At 38.9% G+C, this 20,911-nt stretch overlaps 1 protein-coding gene across 2 annotated transcripts in view; it reads right to left on the reverse strand.

Moving 5' to 3' along the window:
* Window positions 1-20,911, reverse strand: part of DOCK4 (dedicator of cytokinesis 4) — a 491,532-nt gene that overhangs the window by 48,465 nt on the left and 422,156 nt on the right. The window contains exons 32-37 of one of the 2 annotated variants that reach the window (XM_011999202.1): window positions 16,047-16,195; window positions 14,251-14,336; window positions 9,683-9,709; window positions 9,443-9,538; window positions 8,489-8,549; window positions 3,591-3,684 (exon numbers count right to left, since the gene is read on the reverse strand). In XM_011999202.1, the coding sequence (XP_011854592.1) occupies window positions 3,591-3,684; window positions 8,489-8,549; window positions 9,443-9,538; window positions 9,683-9,709; window positions 14,251-14,336; window positions 16,047-16,195 (513 nt within the window). The remainder of the gene's footprint in view (window positions 1-3,590; window positions 3,685-8,488; window positions 8,550-9,442; window positions 9,539-9,682; window positions 9,710-14,250; window positions 14,337-16,046; window positions 16,196-20,911) is intronic. The other variant, XM_011999203.1, reaches the window with a different exon arrangement.

Below are 20,911 nucleotides of genomic sequence, written 5' to 3' on the forward strand. Positions count from 1 at the left end.
ATGTGGTACAAGTGGTAAGATGAGGCTGAATAGACAGGCGTTGGTTCAATTACAACAGACCTTGAATAAAGAATTTGTAGTTTCTTTTGTAGAACACATACACTGACAAGAGAGTGCTGTCTAGGGAAGGAGTTGGCAAACTTTTTCTTAAAGGGCCAGACAGTAAATAATTTAGGCTGTGGTCTTTGTCTCCACTACTCAGTTCTGCCACTGTGGTGCAAAAGCAGAAACAGACAATACATAAACAAGTGGGCATGGGTGAGCTGTTATAAAACTTCCCTTACAAAATAAGGTAGGTAGCCTGTAGGTTATAGTTTGCTGACTCCTGTCCCAAAGAGTAACTGGTGATAGTCCAGAGGCAGTCAGGTGAGAAATGATGAAGGTCTAACTGAGGCAGTGAAGATGGGAATAGTGAAAAGGAAATGGTTTTGAGAGATTTCTAGGAAACAGAATTAATAGAACTTCATGAATGATTATTTGAGGGAGGCTAGAAAAGTCAAAGATACACCAGGGTCTTCTGACTGAGTAAACAGTGATGTTACTAATTGAGACAGTGGAACCTCAGCTAGAGGAATGTGTAAATTCTAGGAACACAAGTACCATTTCAGAAAGGATTCCCTTACTCTTGTAAAGCTGGGGGAGGAGCCATGATTCAGGAGTTCCTTGGAAGAACAGTGTGGCAAAAGACCAAGATTTGTAGTTCCCAAATCTAATTAAAGGGTTCTGCTTAAGATGGAGTACATCCTCTCTCTCCCACTGATTACAACTAAACAGCCTGGAGAGACTATATAACACAACTATTGGAGGACTCTGAAAAGTAAGTAAGAGCAGGTGGACTGAGGAAAATAACTAATACTCAAAGAATGACATACCATAGTTAATTCTGTTTTTATTTTTCGCCTTCCATATCTCCTGGCTTAGACTTTCCTGTTTCCTGGAACTGCAAATGGGAACAGACAGAAAAAGCTCCAAGAAAAGTTCCTTTAGTCGGAGTACCGGGTAGAAGGTCCCCTGTGGGGTGAAGCTCTGTAGAAATTTCTGGCCTCACTCTGAGTTTCAGAAACAAAGCTACACAATGCAGGGGTGGCAGTGAGTGCAGTGGCAGTAGTGCCTTCTATGAGCTCTTTTCTTTCACTGCTTTGCCCACAGAGAGACCAATTGCAGAGAGAGCATCATGGCATGAAGAGGATCAAGCCTTGGCTATATAGCCAGAGTACTAGGAAAGGAAATTCTTGGGAGACAGGAAGAATGGGGAGGATCACAGAGGGGAGGGAGCTCAAGAAAGGGATGCTAAATTCTGTATATGAAGTCAGACTCATCTCCAAGGTGCACAAGTGTAGAACAAACCAATGGATCAATATAACAAGGACTTCTATCTGTTAAAATTTAAAAAGTTAATGTCTTCCTAAAGATTTTAACAGAATCCAGAGTCCTAGAACATAATATTCAAAAGGTCTAGAATATAATCCAAAATTATCTGACTTTTAAAAAACTAAACAACTCTCAAAGGGCAAAAGCAATGAAAAGATGCCAACCCCAACTAGATGCAGATGTTAGAATTATAGCCAAAGACTATGAGGTAGTTATTATAACCATGCTCCATGAAGTAATGGTGAACATTTTTGAATAAATAAAAAGATAGACATTCTTTGCAAAGAAATTGAAGTTGTAAAAAGAAAATAACTACATGGAAATTTTAGAACTGAATAATGCAATAACAAAAATAAACATTTCACTGGAAAGGCTCAATAGCTGAATGAAGTGACAGAAGAAAATCAGTGGACTTAAATCAATAGACATTAGTGATCTGAAAAAAAAGTTGAACAAAAATGAACAGAGTTCCAGGAACCTATGGAACAATATCAAAAGGCCCAACATTAATGCCATTACAGTCCTCAAAATGAGAAGAACTGGTAGAGAAATATATTTAAGGATATAACACTTGGGAACTTCCCGAATTTGGTAAAGGAAATAAATGTACAGATCCAAGAAACTCAGCAAACCCAAACAAGTTAAACTAAACAGGAAAACCATGTCCATACATACAATAATCAAACCACTGAAAACCAAAGATAAAGTCCTGAAGATAACCAGAAAAAAGTTACAAATTTCATGTAGGTGAGTAATTTATTTTTATTATTTTTTGAGACAGGGTCTGGCTCTGTCATCCAGGGTGGAGTGCAGTGGTGCAATTTTGGCTCACTGCAGCCTCTGCCTCCCAGGCTCAAGTGATCCACCTCAGCCTCCCGAATAGCTGGGACTACAGATGTATACCACCATGCCTGGCTAATTTTTTGTATTTTTGGTGGAGATGGGGGTTTCGCCACATTTTCCAGGCTGGTCCATAACTCCTGGGCTCAAGCGATCCACCTGCCTTGGCCACCCAAAGTGATGGGATTACAGGCGTGAGCCACCAGGTCCGGCCTCGTAGGTGAGTAATTTAAATGACTGCATATTTCTCGTTAGACACCATTAAGGCCAGAACACAGTGGAATTATATTTTTAAAGTACTGAAACAAAAGAACTATTCACCTACAATACTGTATCCAGCAAACATATCCTTCAGGGATGAAGGTGAAATAAAGACATTCTTAGATGAAGGAAAACTAAGAAGATTCTTCACCACTGCATCTGCTTTAAAAGAAATACTAAAACAAGCTCTTCAGGCTCAACAAAAAATTATAATAACAGAAGGAACCTGGGAACTTCATGAATGCAGAAAGAAGAACAGAAATGGCAAACATCTGAGTAAATAGAATAAAGTATTTTTATCCTCTTAAATTTGTTAAAATAGGTATGACTATTGAAAGGCAAAAATTATGACATCATTTGATGGGACTTTCAATGTATGTGGATGTAATACATATGACAACTACAACATACAGTGGGGAGGATAATGAGACCTATATAGTTGTAAAATTCTCATATTTAACTTTGATATGGTTTGGCTGTGTTCCCACCCAAATCTCATCTTCAATTGTAGCTCCCACAATTCCCATGTGTCATGGGAGGGAGCAGGTGGGAGGTAATTGAATCATGGGGGATGGTCTTTCCCATGCTGCTCTCATAATAGTGAATAAGTCTCACAAGATCTGATGGTTTTATAAGGGGGAGTTACCCTACACAAACTCTCTCTTGTCTGCTGCCATGTAAGATGTGCCTTTTGCCTTCCACCATGATTGTGAGGCCTCCCCAGCCACGCGGAACTGTAAGTCCATTAAACCTCTTTTTCTTTTTAAATTACCCAGTCTCAGGTATGTCTTTATCAGCAGTGTGAAAACAGACTAATACAAACTTGAAGTGGTAAAATCTTAACTATAAGCAGACTGTAAGAAGTTATGTATGTATTTTGTAATCCCAAGAGCAACCTCTGAAAAAGTATGCAGAGATATAGTCAAACAACCTACATGTGTGCCTATATGTATCATGTATATGATATATATAGAATCTGCAGAAATATTCAACTAAAAATAAATTTTAATTTTAAAGTAGAAATGCTTGAGTCTTCCACTCAAATTATGAAAAGCGTAGGAATGATCATGCTTAATACACCAGCCCCTTCCCCAATCTAAGCCAAAAGACAGAATTACCTGTAAAGTTCTGTGCTTTGAGATGCAGATCATAGAGTTTGTGAATGTAGCGTATATACATCTCCTCCTTGTTCAGTTCAGTCTTATAGAAGTTCTGTAAAATAAGAGTACAGGTATGGATAGTTCCTCAACAGTCTGGCCTACAATTATCTGCCTTTTACTCTGCTAACGTTCCATGTCTGAAGCCAAGAGAACTGATGCATTTTTCCATGTAAATATCTCTAAAAATGAAGTAAGGTGGGTCAGTGACAGTGTCAGTCATTTCCTAGCAATTACTGGATAAGTTGGTATCTTGTTATTTTTTATTTTATTATATTTATTTATTTATTTTTTTGAGACCGAGTCTCGCTGTGTCGCCCAGGCTGGAGCGCAGTGGCCGGATCTCAGCTCACTGCAAGCTCCACCTCCTGGGTTTACACCATTCTCCTGCCTCAGCCTCCTGAGTAGCTGGGACTACAGGCGCCTGCCACCACACCCGGCTAGTTTTTTGTATTTTTCTTTAGTAGAGATGGGGTTTCACCATGTTAGCCAGGATGGTCTCGATCTCCTGACCTTGTCTCGGCCTCCCAAAGTGCTGGGATTACAAGCTTGAGCCACCGCGCCTGGCCCCCATCTTGTTATTATCAGGTTATTATCCCTGATTCCTATTTCTTTACTTTTTATGATTTTTTGTTAGTTTAAATGTCAATGAACAATCAGCCTGTTCAACTAAAAAATATTAAGAATATGTAACAGATTAACCCATTTATTAACTTTGTTGATTTATATTCAAAGGACAGTTTATTTCATTTTAAATTTCAAAGATATTTTGCTCTAAAGAAAAAAGTTTCAGCTGGGCACGGTGGCTCACGCCTGTAATCCCAGCACTTTGGGAGGCCAGGGTGGGTGGATCACAAGGTCAAAAGATCGAGACCATCCTGGCCAACATGGTGAAACCCCATCTCTACTAAAAATACAAAAATTAGCTGGGTGTGGTGGCACACACCTGTAATCCCAGCTACTTGGGAGGCTGAGGCAGAAGAATTGCTTGAAGCAAGGAGGCAGAGGCTGCAGTGAGCCAAGATCATGCCACTGCACTGCAGCCTGGTGACAGAGCAAGACTCCATCTCAAAAAAGAAAAAAAAAAAAAAAAGCAAAAAGTCTCTAAGACATACAGGTAAGGATGAGTAAAAGCAATGTAAAAGAATGTGAAGGAGGGTAAATAAAAAGGCTCTTTATTTTTAAGATGTTATTCTGCATTTCCTACGTGCTGGACTTCAAATGTTTCTAGTTTATGTCCAAAACATAAAGGGACTAAGAGATTTTATTTCAAATTATTATTATAGAAACATGCTTACTGAAAATATTTTGTTTCCTAAGAAGTATTTAGATCTTAGGAAACATCTCTAAAATGTTTTTAACAAAAACTCAACTTTTACTTACCTGGACACATTATGTTGGCTATTTTATTTTTAGACAGAGTCTCACTCTGTCACCCAGGCTGGAGTGCAGTGGTGCAATCTCAGCTCACGGCAACCTCCGCCTCCCGAGTTCAAGTGATTCTCCTGCCTCAGCCTCCTGAGTAACTGGGATTACAAGTGTGCACCACCACACCCAACTAAGAATTTTTAGTAGAGATGGGGCTTTGCCATGATGCCTAGGCTGGTCTTGAACTCCTGACCTCAAGTGATTCACCTGCCTCGGCCTCCCAAAGTGCTGGGATTACAGGCATGAACCACTGATCCTGGCCTAGGCTGGCATTTTAAAGGCATACTCATAAGCATCCAAAGCTACTTCTTCACCACATTATAAAGCACATAAGTCCTCACTGAACTTAGTCAACATAAAAGTGAATATAAATGAAGTTGGGTTCTAGTAAAAGCATAATGTTGTCAGTCTCCAAACAAGACATGTTTAGAGAACAAATCATTGTGCATTATGAAATCTCTGCTGGAGACACTTGAACTACTATCACTATTTATTGTTACTGTTTTAATTGATGCTAGTTGGTGTGTGGAAGAAGGGGAAATCAGTGATGAGGGAATAAATCTGTTGACTTGCGGGAGTGACAGGCTTTTCTAAGGAGGAAAGACCAGGAATTCTAAAAACGTTTTAAAGCTGATTAGCTAGACAGGGCTTTGGTAATAATGGACCAACCTAGCAAGTGTGGCTGTTGAAATGGTACTTGGGCTTGAAGCCTAAGGATCTGCTATCAAATGTACTTTCTGCCCATTACCTAACAGATGTCCGTTCTTCAATCTGAAGACTCTTCCAACTTTGAGACACTGATATTAAGTCAAATACAACATAAATTTTTTTTCAATTTATACCATTATCCTCCTTCTTTTACTCTTGTCTCCTGTAGATCTTGGCATTCTTTAAAAAGTTTAGTAAATAATGCTATTCACATCTCTCTTATTATAACCAAAATTATTTTAATTAGCAAGAATTGTTGTACCATAAACACAAATCTAACAACTCCACAGCAGGTTTTTATATTATTAAAGGATGATTTGCTCTAATAGCTTTCTGGTAAGAAGCAGCTTTGAGAACAAAACAAGCAATCACTCTAAATAAATAGTTATCTTAAAAAAAAAAATCTCCAGTCAGCAGATGATAATCTTTCAAATGTCTGACAAAGTGTGTGACACAAAGAACAAAACAATAATTACATTTCCTAGTATTAGTCATATCAAATATTACTTTTTTAAAAAAACCAATTTAACTCCAATCTTGTAAGGGATGCCAAAGCTCTCCTGAAGACAATCTGGAACTGACTTTTCCAAAAAGTTAAGAGAAGTCTCTAAGAGGAAGTGAGTAATTGAAGAGAACCACATTGCTACTAGAAAAAAATCAAGAACTTTCCATGTGGAGTAGAGGCTAAAACGATTAGCTTCAAAGTGATATTTTTGGTTCTTTAATAAGTATTCTTCTGCTAGTCTGAAATAAGTAGAGCTTTTGAAGTGTTAAAATTTTCTAGAAGGACTATTCTTGGTCAGTGCAAAGCTATCAGGATAACGTCCCAAGTGGTTAGTAATGTGGCCACTGATTATACTATGTTAAATCTCAGGTGTATTCCTACTGGGAGACTAAATACATTAAAGGCAGAGCATTAACTCTTTCATCCAAGGAAGTGATCTCTTCTTTTATACCAATTGTGGAAATGAACATAAGGTCTACATTTATTTGTTCGCCTCCAAATGGAAGGTACTTGTGAAAGAAGATGGAAGAATGGAGAGCATTACTTTGGGGAAAGGTAAAGGCTTTGAGGTTATTTATGAGACTTTGTGCCTGGAGTTGAGGCAGAATCAGGGTTAAGAAGACAGAGAAGACCTAAAGCACTTAGCTTTTCTCCCAACACTGACATACAAGCAGAGACATGGGAGAAACTCAGGCTGAAGGTCTTGACTCTGATGAGAGGCTGGCAAAAGCAGGTAAGAAACTGGAGAATCAACTAGGAAATTTAAGAGAGGGAATGACTATGTTCAAGGTTAGAAATGAGTATTGAGAGCAGAGGTCAATGGTCTGACCCAGTGAGCCTGGGCTGATGGCCTACAGGTTACCGTTGGGTCTAATGAAAACATTATGGAAGACAGTGAACAAGATGTGGCCTGATAGAGGATGCTTAGGTTTCACTATTTTTAGGGACCGATATTGGAGGTGGAGATGTAACAATTAGACTAAAAATGTGGAGGAGGCAGTGGGTGTGATAAAGACAGATACCATCCTAGACTCAGAGATGAGGAGCAGTGCAGCAAAAAATGAGGAAAATTGATGAAAAGACCGTCACAAGAAAGCAGAAGCCCTGAGCTTTGAAGACGGACTGTGACAGAAGGAGACAAAGTAATACAAAACAAAACAAAACAAAAAGACAGAAACTGATGAGCTAAGAAAAGGCAAAATCAAAGTAGGGACAAAAAAGAATTTCAAGGTGCAAGCAAATAGAGAACAATATGGTATGTGAGGAACTCAAATGATCAGAGTAAGGATAAGGATGACTGTGCAGAACTTAGAATGTAATAGATGGCAAGGATTCCTTTATTCTATAAAATATAACAAAAAGAAACCATGAGATTCATAAATACAGAACTAGACTTTTCCTGTATTTCATATTTTCCTGTACTTCAGATCTGATTAAAGGAACTTATGAAAAACATTAATTTGACTTATGCTAAAATATGAAAAATAAATGTCTAAATGTAGGGCCACTCCTTTGCTCTGCGGTAAGAATATCATTCTATTTAATAGTTAGTTATGTGACATTTTATATAAATTTTGGCTTGCCCAGGACAGCTTTGGATTAGCCTGTTATTCTTACAGAATGTTTAATTTTACTCTCAAAAATGTCCTCCTTGGTCATCCTAGTTATAAAGCAAACCTTAACAAAAGTGCTATTATGAATTCAATTTGCAAAAAAGCTAGAGTGAAAATTAGCGTGTTAAATAGAAAACTGTCATAAGTTCACAAATGAAGAGATCACTAATATTTAAGAAAATATGGACTGCATATCACTCTGTGAGAAAGGAAAAGAAGAACAGAAAGAAATTGTTACACAAAAGTAGAAAGACCTCTAACAGGGGACACAGTGCTTTTTCCCAGGACAGCAACAAGACTCTAGGAGGGTGAAGTAGTACAACCAGGAAACCAAACAGCATCACTCTGGGATCCCACAGGGGTCTCCTATTAGGGCTGCGGGGAATGCAGGGGATGCACTTTGTAATGTCGGGGACTGAGGATTTCCTGGGCTTTAATTTAACCTGTAGCTCACTATGCTTCTCTTAAAAACACTTGTAAATTTAGAAATAACTCTTCTAAGAAACATCACATTGCAGATTAAACACAAACAAAACATAGTATTTCTGGGAAAAAAAAATACCAGTATTAGGAGAAAAGGAAAAAAAGGGGAATAGTTTACTAACCAGAAGGCTAACTGTGCAGCCAATCTTTTTGCCATCTACCTCTCCCATTTTCATGCAGTCCCTAAAAACAAAAAGCAATAGTCAGAACTCAGAACTTCCTTCCTAGGGGCAAACACAATTTTTTCTTTTTGGGGGGAAAAAAAGAAAGAAAGGAAGAAAAAAAAAAAGAAGCCACTTTTAGAGACCAGAGGCAATTTGCATGCTTCAAGGACTGATAATCTAATCTCTGGGGAATCTGGGGAGTCAGAGACTCCTGAGCATCAGCTTCCGTTAAGAATTGCATTGCCATGTCAAGATTATGCTCCCTCTCAATGGACATGGGCTCAGGAAGTTAGAGTGAAAGTGTGTTATTGTACACTTTCTACAGTGGGATGAGAAGTGGTTGGTAAGCCTGGCCATTAACAACGAGAATGAGGGTTTCATTCCTAAAATAACACCAAACCACCATGTATTTAAGTGGGATGAACTACTTTAACAGTTTAGATAATATAAAAATAAAAAACATAGGTCTACGGAAGGTGACAGTGTAAGTTTCATCCCACCCACGTCCCCTTTTTAAGAGAATAGCAAGACTGTACAATTCTCCGTTACACTCTTTTCACCCGAAAATGGATTGGTTCTACTGGTTCTAGGGGCTAAGTTTAAATACCAAAATAAAGATTCTTTTTTTTTTTTTTTTTGAGAACTCTCAGGGACTCTGAGAATCCTCTCAATTCACCAAGACTTTGAAAGAACTATCAAAAAACAAAACAAAGCAACAAAAAAGAAGCAAAAGCTCAAATTAACGGCTCTGAACCAGCTGGTTAGAAGTTCATTATCTTAGTACACCAGGTTCCATGGTCTGATAATCAATTGAGTGATTCACAAGAGTGGAACGTTGATTGTATTCTATTTGATTTTCTAACTGGAGTTTAGCATGAACTGGAGTTCAGAAAAACATGCGACTTGGCTTACCTGTAATCTAACAACCTCTCCATTAGACGAGTTACAGTAGCAATTAATGAAACGCCACTTTCCCGCCATGTTTCCCGCTCAATTTTCTTTAGTAGACTGGAAAAGAAAGAACCCGGGGCATTTTCAACATTTATTTTTATCAGTCACCATGACAACCACTTTACTTTCATCAGTACCTTAAATGCCTTAGCAACCACTGCAACATCTCACAAGTAGCATAATTTGCAAACAATGTCTTACCTAGGATAGGGACCAAATAGTGGAATTCTAATCCAGGAAGCATTGACAAAGCAAATTGATTTTCAGATTATCCAAGTCATAAAATACAAACACATGCATATAATCATATTTTCAAAATACACAAGCATCTCACAGCTCAAAGACATTTTTTCCTAGCTTCCCCTCTTACACTAACAGAGGCTTGCGTCTTACCACATCAAATAACACTGCAAAAAGCAAAAACAGGAGTGCCTCCAAGTTTACTTTTAAGCAAGATCTTGCTTTATTCACATAAAAATATTTTCCTACCTCTCAGTGGAATGCATCTTCATCCAAGCAATTTTACTGCAATGCAACTGCTACAGGAAAATCCTTGTACAGACGGTATGACGTTTTGCGTTTTTTCCTTTCACTTAACATTTGCCCACTCAATACATATTGTACTATCTGTGCACTCACTCAACAGTTTCATTCATTTTGTCACTGATCACAGAGATTTTCTGTGTGGTTGTTAGAGCAGACTGATGACAAGTACCGAACCACATCTCTCCTCCTACATTTCCCCTAATCCTAAGCACCTTGGAGCAGAGGTACTATGTAAACACAAAATAATAACAATCATGATAATTAGAATCTGTGTTACTTTCACTCCCACTTCTCAGCAAATTAACACAGTATTTGGCAAAGGCTTTATGATTGAACTTTCCCCAAAAGATAAAAGTAAGAACATAAGCATGGCAATATGTGGATACTTCCCTACCCCTCGAAATTTAATGATCGTCATTTCTGTCTAGAATCTTATTTGTCTTTCATCTTAATTTCAGGAATAAGAGAGAAAACATTTCTTACAAGTACAATCTAAGCATATCATATATGTACTTAGTTCAAAAATAAACATTCAAGAAGAAAGCTGTTTTGTCAAAGCTTTCTCTTGTCTGTGGCTATGTTCTCTTCCAAGTTTTCTCTCCATCATCCCCCATCTCTTTCTCTTGCTATTGGCATTCTAGTGCCCAGCCTTCTGTCTTGTCTCCTCCTCTGTTTCCTATGCATCTCTCATCCTGTTTTTCTGGTTTATTCTAAACTGTTTCTTAGGTTAAGGGTGGAGACTGTATATGGAAGGCATGGAATCTGCCCTGACCAGTCCTGCAGGGGAAGGTCCCCTAGTTTGTTTAAAATGTGCTTTCTTTTAAAAACTCTGAGCAGCACCTGTTTCAGGCTTAAAGTGCAAATTGTATTGAACTCAAATGAAAATCTGCCTGCCAAAAAGCAATGCGGAATGATGTAGAAATTTCCCCGTGACAGCCTACACCTCATACTTTAGAGGCTGAAAAACAAAGAACTCAGGTTAGGTAATAATTCTAAAAATACATGGAGACTTCTTTTATGGGCATAAGTTTCATTAATTTGCACAGACTTCTGATGCAGTAAGAACTACACAATCGTCTTGTAAGAAGAGGCAAAGTTATGCACAGCCTGTTTCCTTGACTAACTCAAGACCAAATGCTAGGACTGAGTCTAAAACCCAGATCATCTGTGTGCTCAGCCAGCCTTGTTCCTTCTCTCGGGAAGCTTGCCATTTCTGTTTACCTGATACAAACTGAGAAAGAGAGGCTATCAGCAAAAAGACAAGACTCTTTCTAGGTAACCTGGGTGAGAGTGGCTATTTTCATTTGCTCTATGATAACGCCCACGTGCCCACATTGAGCATATAGGGAGCCCTAATAACAGTGAAAGGGGGTTTCTCATTGCTAATTGATAAGGCTTCTTTCTTCTGTGCAATAGAAATTCCTAACACTGGGAAGCAAGATAATGGCCCTGCAGGGATGACACTGCTCACCAGGTTTTCACTCTATGAAAGAAATTTGTGTGTGTGTTGGGGATTTGACCCTCAATCTCCCTCTCTTGGTATCATAACGGGGTTATGTAGAAGTCATCACTCTAATACATAACAGCTGTGTCTGTACATGCTCTTTTTAATCCAAAGAGAAGAGTTAAAGATGTAAGGTACGGTGTCACATAGTGAATTCTCTGTCTCCAAATGGTAATTAAATGTGTGATCACTAAAAACCTTGAAATAATGTGGAGTCTTACTGAATTGTTTAGAACTACATAGGAGAAGGCAGAGTGAAAGACTAAGAAAGACCTGAGATGAACGTTACTTCTTCTGGAAAGTCCCTTTGGAACCCCCAAGACTGTAGGTAGACCTACTGTGTGCTCCTACAGCACAGTCACTGCTGCATGCCCAGCCCTGGGGAGTGCCCAGTAAATACAGTGGAATGAGCGAATCAAGTGGAGCCAGGGGAAGCAGAATTTAGTTGTGATACTCTCTTCTGGATATTGCATGTCGGTGTCTATAATCTAGAATTTCAGTGTTATCAAAATGAATATATCTTTTTGAAACTTATTTCAAAAAGATGTAGTATGCATTAATGAAGATAATGTTTGGGCTTAGGGAAAGACGAGTTGAGTTCTTAGGAAGGAAGGTACTAGACAAATTTAAAGTTTTACTCCAAGCGGGCCATTTTGGCAAGCACTACAATTTAGAAAGCAGTGAACTACTTACAGCTTTTCAGCTTCAGAACAAATTTTAAAAAGTTTTAGACATGAATTACACAGAACAAATGAGAATTTGTACCATATAACGGCATGTGTTCTTAATTCATATCGTGTGCAGTGACTCATTGTGATTATACTAATTCATTGTGATTTCTGTTGCCAAAAAAGCAATTTATTGTTTCCTGAAATAAAGTAATATTTGCACCTTCTTTCTTGTGCTCAGGTAGTAATGACACTTAAGTATCACTTCAGATTTGATTTATTCCCAGTATGCTGATCGTAAAAGCATGAAAGGAAATTATTTATAGTAGCATTTCCAGTAATATCCTAAAAATCAACAAAAGTATAAAAATCTCTATTGAATGAATCAGACACCTTAAAATATTCCTAATTATAGAGGCTTAATATTTTAATTATTGGTTTGATTCTAATGTCGAGGCACATCTTCTATTTCAAAGTCATATTTATACACAAGCAATTGAAATTGCATACTATCAAGCCTTTATTAAAGTAGATAAGAGGCACTAAAGAACTATGTGAGTATTTATTAATCTTGTGAATTTGTTATAAATAATTAATCACAAATCTCAAGAGATTCATTTCACTGAGTGCTTTCTCATTTTGGTTCTTTGTTCAAACCAAGGACTAGTAACTGAAATGAGAGCAGTTTTCAAAAGCAATTTATTACACTGCATGAGATTTTAATCAGAATTCTTGCTAAACTCCAAGCTGTCATAAAAGACTGAAGCTTTGTACACTAGAATGAATGAGGTCTTAGTGGATAATTATGAAAACTTCTGGTTTAATTACCATATCAGAAAAAAATGATATTGCTCAGAATCCAGTACAAAGAATATATTTTATCACCCACCACCACCACAGGAAATCTCTATACCCTTCTTGGCTTTTCCTTTTAATGTAATTTTCTTAAAAGCTTCAAGATAATTTTTAATCAGGCATGCTAAAATCTATCTAACCTATTAGTCACTAATAATATTCTTCAAGCCTATATATTAATGTTTCTACTGTTGTAAATTCATGATCATAAAATGAATTACAAAGTTTTGGACCTGGCCATCAATACTAACACACTGATACTTAGTTTTGGGTGATACTTGGGCATAAATACAAACACAAATATATTTTGTTTTAGAAAAATGTGTTACTGAATTATTTTGCACTTCTGAAAGAACTGCAAAAATTTTTCAAGCACAATAAGCGAATTCTTCTTTCAAAAAGAAATACTTAGCACATATGTTAGATTTGAAAATGACTAAGATCCATAGGAAACTGTAGAGAAAACAAGTGCCAGAAGTAAAATCCCAAAGCACTAAAACATTCTCACTGTATCTTCTGGCCATTTAAACACAACGCATGAATACTTGGTACAAGCAATTCATCCTGTGGCTATGATCAGATTCTATGGGTAGGGCAACCTTAAAGCCTCTTCACAGCATTCCATTATTTCTCTATCTTCCATACAAATCCAAAATACAGAATTTACTAAAAGTGATTTGCTTCTGAGACATTCTAATAAAAGGCATTTAGGAAGCAATTAATGCTGAGTGAACAATCAGTATTAATGAATTAAATCAGATGTTGAAGAACAAATGCAAACTAGGTTAATTTTTCAACAGCAAATCAGCATCAGTATCTGGCTTTGGAAAGAAGTGCACACAAACATTACAATCACTCCCCTTTTGCCCTCTCCCACTTATAACCCCACTTAAAATCATTATCTCGCAGCAATGGTTTTAAAATTATCAGGCATGAAAAGAGTGAGATTTGTTATGTAACATATGCAACCTGTCCTAATCAGAGATTAAAATAGGAAGACATGCCTAATCATCAACATAATAAGATCCATTCGCCAGAGTTAGGCAATTATCCTTTATTTCACACTCCACAAAGACAAAGCACTCCTGTGAGACCTAAGCTGTCTTTGCAGCTCTCAGCTACCGTGGTGCAGAGAGGCTCAGTACTGACACCAAATCCCCAGAATAGAATCAACTTCAGATAAACATATTACTCACATACTGTTGAAGAGCTCGCGGTATGTTTCGTCACCTTTGCCTTCTGACATCAGGCTATCCAGTTTGTCAATTAGCTTGGCTTCCACCTGAAACATACCCAAATATTATTCTCTTTCCTCCCCTTCACAAGTAGGATTTCTAGGCAAGTTAAAACATATTTATTTATGCCAAGGAAAAAGCCAAGGTAAATTTTGTGAAAGTGACATTATCGGCTACGGCTAATAGCAGGCATCTCTTTGGAATTCTAAGGGACTAATCTAGATAGAGTTACTTGACTTCACACTCCCGGCTGGGTAGCGTTTATTGCTGCCAAAGACATCTATCTATTTGTTGATTCAAACACAAATGCTTGCAGCCCAGTTTAAATGTTTGAATTCTTTTTTAAGAGCTATAAAAACTGGCAAGTCCTGTTTCCTTTTTCTTTTTTTTAAACATCACTATATATAAGGACATCAGGAAACTAACATATCCACATACATTAATTTAAATCTTTGATGTGTTTTACATCTATTTTCTTTCTCAAAACAGTTTGAGGTTGCACTAGATCTTTGCTGAAGTTGAGAACTTGCCTTACCCACGTACAGATGGTAGATTCATAGCAATAGTCTAAGTCAGCAATAAGCAGCGAGAGAGAAAGGACATATTTCCTGAAAACGGTAGTCAAAACATTTATATTTTCCAGGATGTAAATCCTTTGGAACTTGAATATCAGGAATGGAAAAATATTCCTTCATCTATATCTATCTGAGGTGGAAGAGACAGAAAATGAAAAACTTCTCTATGGCCAGAGACAGTTAAAACATTTAGGGACTGGGAGGCATATTTGACTTTGTCAAAAGACTAAGTCCAATTATTATTCCTTTAAACCAAATTTCAATCAAGAGGTAAAGACAGGGGGGAAAGAAAGTGGAGTTTTCTTTCCTAAGTACAATTTTTAAATAGTCTTTCATTCATTTATCAGCTTTCTCGTAAATAAATGTGTATACCAATACAGGCGAAACACCCATGCTTTTGGCAATAGGAGGGTTGCATGTCTGCAGTCAGATTGCTTGACCAGTTGACAACCATTCCTGAGATTTGAGGGAGGCTTCTTCTGGAGAAGCATGAGGAAGTGCCAAACCCTGTGGGCACACAGGTTTGTGCCGTGACTGTGTGAACAGACAGTAGGCCTACTATCTCCAAAATGAAGGACCTGGCAGGGCAAAAGCAGTGGATTCCTTAAGAGATCTGCTTTTGTAATAAGAATGCCTGTTTTCCCAAAATTGGAGCATAACTGTTAGAACCTATGTCAATGAGAAATGGTAAGCTCATTCCCTTGGAATTTCCTTTGTAAGAATTTCCACAGCTCTTTCCTTTAAATTAATTCTCAATGCTTCAAGCAAAGAGCAATAAAACATACTGTGAATCAAATGCTCAAAGCTAAGTGATTCGCCATATACAATGTGCAGACCACTGAGAGCTCAATGAGTTTAATCATTAACTCTCGATTCTTCTGCTCTGTGTCCAACTGGGTGCAAATAAAGTCTCTGCAAGTTCTTAAATACAGATCTGGGAAATCACAAAATTTTTCAGCTGAAAAGGAATCAAATGGTTTCAGGGCTTCACTGGAGGCTCAGGACAACACAGGATCTGAGAAGTATCCACGGCTGTGTGGCTTGGGAGTGGATAGGCCGGGCTGGAATCTAGGTCTGCTGGCCCAGTGTTCATTTCCCAACTCGGAGTTGAATCTGGAAGTTCACAGATGCTTCAGGAGAGCTGAAACTCTTCCAACTCTTCTGAGGAGCACTTCTGCCTACCTGTTTAAAGTTGCCACTCCGCCTCTGCTCCCAGTCCATCATATCATGAAAAATTGGAATCATGACATTCCGAAGATCTGGCTGGGGTATCAAGGTCACTTCTAGGAAGGGGCCAATCAGGGCAGGGATAAAATGAAGCTTGTGCTCTCCTAGAGTGAGAAAAATAATTGAGTTTCAATATATTCAATCTTAATCTGATTTCAGAAATTAACATCATAAAATTTGTTTAAAACTATTGCTACAAATATATTCAATTATAGTTGTCTCCTCAAGCAAGAAAATAAAAGAAAATAATCCATGAGATACAATTACAAATTATATAAATAATCAGGAATTGGGGCCGGGCGCGGTGGCTCAAGCCTGTAATCCCAGCACTTTGGGAGGCCAAGACGGGCGGATCATGAGGTCAGGAGATCGAGATCATCCTGGCTAACCCGGTGAAACCCCGTCTCTACTAAAAAATACAAAAAAAAAAAAAAAAAAACTAGCCGGGCGAGGTGGCGGACGCCTGTAGTCCCAGCTACTCGGGAGGCTGAGGCAGGAGAATGGCATGAACCCGGGGAGGCGGAGCTTGCAGTGAGCTGAGATCCGGTCACTGCACTCCAGCCTGGGCGACAGAGCGAGACTCCGTCTCAGACAAAAAAAAAAAAAATAATAATAATCAGGAATTGGTTATGTACCTTATTGTACAGGCATACATTAAAGTTTTTACGTGATCATTTAAAGTAAGGCTGAAGAAAGATAACATAGGTGAAGTTTTTCAATATAATTAAGTGAAAAAGCAAAAAGCAAGTGCAATACAGTATGTATAGGAACATTTTTAATTAAAACACACATACACACACACACATACACACATACACACACACATATATATATATCTCTTAGTCTAGAGTATTATATCCCTAATGTTAACCACAGAAGTTATCTCTGGATGGTGAGATTATGGGTGATTTTTGTATATGTAAAAAGGTGGTTAGGTGGTTCTCATCTGTATGATATAATTCTTCTTGAGTGTTTTTTTTGAGATGGAGTCTTGCTCTGTCACCCAGGCTGGAGTGCAGTGACACAAACTCAGCTCACTGCTACCTCTGCCTCCCAGGTTGAAGCAAGTCTCTGGTCTCAGCCTCCTGGGTAGCTGGGATTATAGGCACACGTCACCATGGACGGCTAATTTTTGTATTTTAGTACAGATGAGGTTTCACTATGATGGCCAGGCTGGTCTCAAATTCCTGACCTCAGGTGATCTGTCCAGCTTGGCCTCCCAAAGTGCTAGGATTACAGCGTGAGCCACCATGCCTGGCCTGTTTTTTAAAAAATAGAGATGGGGTCTCACAACATTGCCTTGAATTCCTGGGCTCAAGCCATCTACCCGCCTTGGCCTCCCAAAGTGCTGGGATAATAGGCAATGAGCCACCGGGCTGGGCCCCTTGTATTTTTTCTTAACATAATAAATACACAACTTACATAAAAATCTAAATAGTGGTCCCCCCAAAAGAATATACACATTTTGTGAAAAGACTAAAATGTAACAATAGTGAACCCACAATGGTGTTTTACCAGGTGCTAAAAGGTATGGTATTAATAATTCAGAGGAAAGGAAGGTGGGGAATGTATGGACACAGATGGTTTCATGCAGCAGGTGAAAGTTAAGTCTATTATGCTGGTGAGTGTTAAGTCACAGATGCTAATCATCTTTGTTAAATATCATAAGTTTCTAGTTCTATAATATGACTACCGCATGCTATGAAAAATACGTTCAAGAGCTAACCTTCAGCATCATGGTTGAAAGCACATGCTACTAACAGCATCCACTTAGAATTTACAAGTTGGGAGGCTGAGCAGAAAGATAGCTGACTTCATGAAGGAGGGTAATTTTCCAGTGACACTGCAGATTCACAGTGCATAGGTATACTATAAATGACTTTAGAGGGTTTTTTGTGGTTGTTGTTGTTGTTGTTGTTGAGACGGCGTCTCGCTCTGTCACCCAGGCTGGTGTGCAATGGCACAATCTCGGCTCACTGCAACCTCCGCCTCCCGGGCTCAAGTGATTCTCCTGCCTCAGCCTCCTGAGTAGCTAGGGTTACAGGCACGCACCACCACACCCAGCTAATTTTTGTATTTTCAGTAGAGATGGGGTTTCACCATATTGCCCAGGCTGGTCTTGAACTTCTGACCTCAAGTGATCCACCCACCTCGGCCTCCCAAAGTGCTGGGTTTACAGGCGTGAGCCACTGCACCTGGCTTAGAAGGGTTTTTTTAAAGTAATGTGAATATGAAAGAATCTGGGGAGAAGCTAAAATGATGACTGAGATGAGAGCTGGGAAAACATGTGGATGTTTGTGAATTCACTGTTTTTTGGGATTGGAAGTGCCTTGGGAAACCTCCACCATCTTTGGAAGGTGGGCCCCCATCTCTGCACAATCACCTTATTTTCGGTGCTATGGGACATTAGCAAGAACATGACTAAGTCAATAGCAAGTTTTTCATATCTTGGCACAGAAAGTAACACTGACAATAGATGAACACATGAGGAAAGTGGGCACACAATGACTTCTGGACAATCAGTGAAATTGTTGAAACATTTCAAAGCTAAACCCATGTATTATTTTTTCCTTTAGGCTAAAATATCCAGCATCAAGAAGAGTTGTTTGATTATTTCTACCCTCAAGTATTCACTCTCTAATATATCCTCAGAGTATGAGCATTTCTATCATGATAAAACTTTCTTCCCTCTCTCGATGACACAGAAGGGTACCTGTTACTGCACATAGCTGAATATTTTAGATTTGAAGGGCCATGTTGCAATACTGCACATGCCACCAATGTGAGAGAAGAGAATTTAGAAAAACTTCCCTGCAGTCTGTAAGCCAGAGAGGTCATGGTATCTTCTGTCTCTACACATCAACTTTCCTCAACAAGGCATTACAGCAGTCAAAGAAATGATTTGAATTTTTAAGTACTGAAATTGCTATAAACACAAAAAGAGACAAAGCAGTAGGGGTTACTTCTTTCTTGTACATGTTTTGATAAGGAACAAATTATTCATTTCATAGACAGTTTGGGAAGTTTGGGGAATGTCAAGATCATAAAAATGTACCTTATTCTATATTGTATGTGTTTATTGTATTTCCATTTTATCAGCTCATTCAGTCATTATTCATTCAGTGACTCAAGAAATAAGAATGTCTAGTGTATGTTAAACACTGTATTAGGAGAAATACTTGTAAATAGCTAAATCACAATAGGTATTTGGGCTATTGCTAAGCTACAAATCTAGTATCAAGAAAAAACAAAGGGTCGGGCACAGTGGTTCACGCCTGCAGTCCCAGAACTTTGGGAAGCCAAGGCAGGAGAACTGCTTGAGTCCAGGAGTTCAAGACCAGCCTGGGCAACATGGTGAAACCTCATCTGTACAAAAAATACAAAAAGTTAGCCAGACATGGTGTGTCACACTCAGAAGTTCAGTGTGGCAGGGGTCAGGGTTGGGTGAGGGAAGTGTTGGCAAAGAGGGTGACTTGGTTTGTAAGCTAAGCTGAGTGGAAGAGGGAGTTGGGTAGTTCAGCTGTGGGTGGTGGTGGCCGATTAGAGCTTTATTTTGTATGAAAATAACTGGGAGAGTGTGGAAGATGGGCTGTAGTAGGGAGACAGATGCTGGAGGGCCAAGTAGGTTATCCAAGTACATATGACAAAGATTGGTTCAAAAGCAGCAGCCATGGTAATACAGAAAAGGGGCAAGAGTATGAGTGAGAGTAAACACTGCTAAATGATATCAAATTTACAGAAGCAGAAGCCAACTTAAGATGGGAGGCAAGATCACGACTTCAGTTTGGGGCATGTTTGAGGTACTTCTAACACTGAATACTCTAGCAGCTGTCAAAGAGCCTGGTCTGGGGCTCAGGACAGAGGCCTGGGCTGGAGATGTACTATTTCAGAACTCTCAGTGATAAACAGGGTGAATGAAATCACATGGGGGAAATCTATGGCAAAATATAAAAGGAACACTTTGGAACAGGACAGCCTGGGTACACATGTGCTGGGACAAGAGAGGAGCCGACTGAAGAGACATAGGTGGGTTAGGGAAGGGGAAGTAGGAAAGAGGCAATGGGAAATGATAGAGAAGAGAAGGCTTTCAGAAGCAAAGAGGGGCAAGGTTGTCAAATGCAGTGACTCCTTAATAACATCTGGTACTTGTAAGCACTCCCTATGGCAGGCACTGCTCTGGGTGCTTTACATGTGTAATTTCATTTGCTCCCTACAACAACTCCAGTTGGTAGGAACTATCAACCTCCCACTTACAGAGAAGGCAGCTAAAATCCTGGGAAGTTAGGCAACTTGCCCAAAGTCACCCAGCTAGCTGGCTCTACAATGAATTCTTAATCACTATCCTAGGGATGGGACTCACTACAGGCCTTTAGATGTGTCAGAAGAGTAATGCAAGTGAAAACCTGATTACAATGAATTACAAAGTAAAAAGAGAGAGAGACAAGGTAAGCTGGCAAGGATTGCCAATTTCTCCTCTTAAAGTTGTCTGAGAGTAAATGCAAGAAAGCTAATTAGGAACTTGAGGCGTGGAAATGAAGAGGGATTTTTTTTGTCTTTCTGATGGGAGAGTGCAATCACATGTGTCATTTGTCCCACATTAATCCATCATTCCATGTGGTTGGGATGGGGTTGGGGAGTCCTCACTCTACTGCCCCAGCCTCAAGAGTAGGCATATAACCTGAGCCTTGCCAAAAAGCTAGCTTCAGTTGGGTTCAGTGGCACTCCTGGTAGTTACTCAGAGGCTAAGGCAGGAGGATCATGGAAGCCCAGAATGAAGTACAGCTGAGAAACATAGGACTTCTTTTTTTTTTTTTTTTTTT

Source organism: Mandrillus leucophaeus, unplaced genomic scaffold, assembly GCF_000951045.1.
Source record: "Mandrillus leucophaeus isolate KB7577 unplaced genomic scaffold, Mleu.le_1.0 Scaffold588, whole genome shotgun sequence".
Classification (NCBI taxonomy): Eukaryota; Metazoa; Chordata; class Mammalia; order Primates; family Cercopithecidae; genus Mandrillus; species Mandrillus leucophaeus.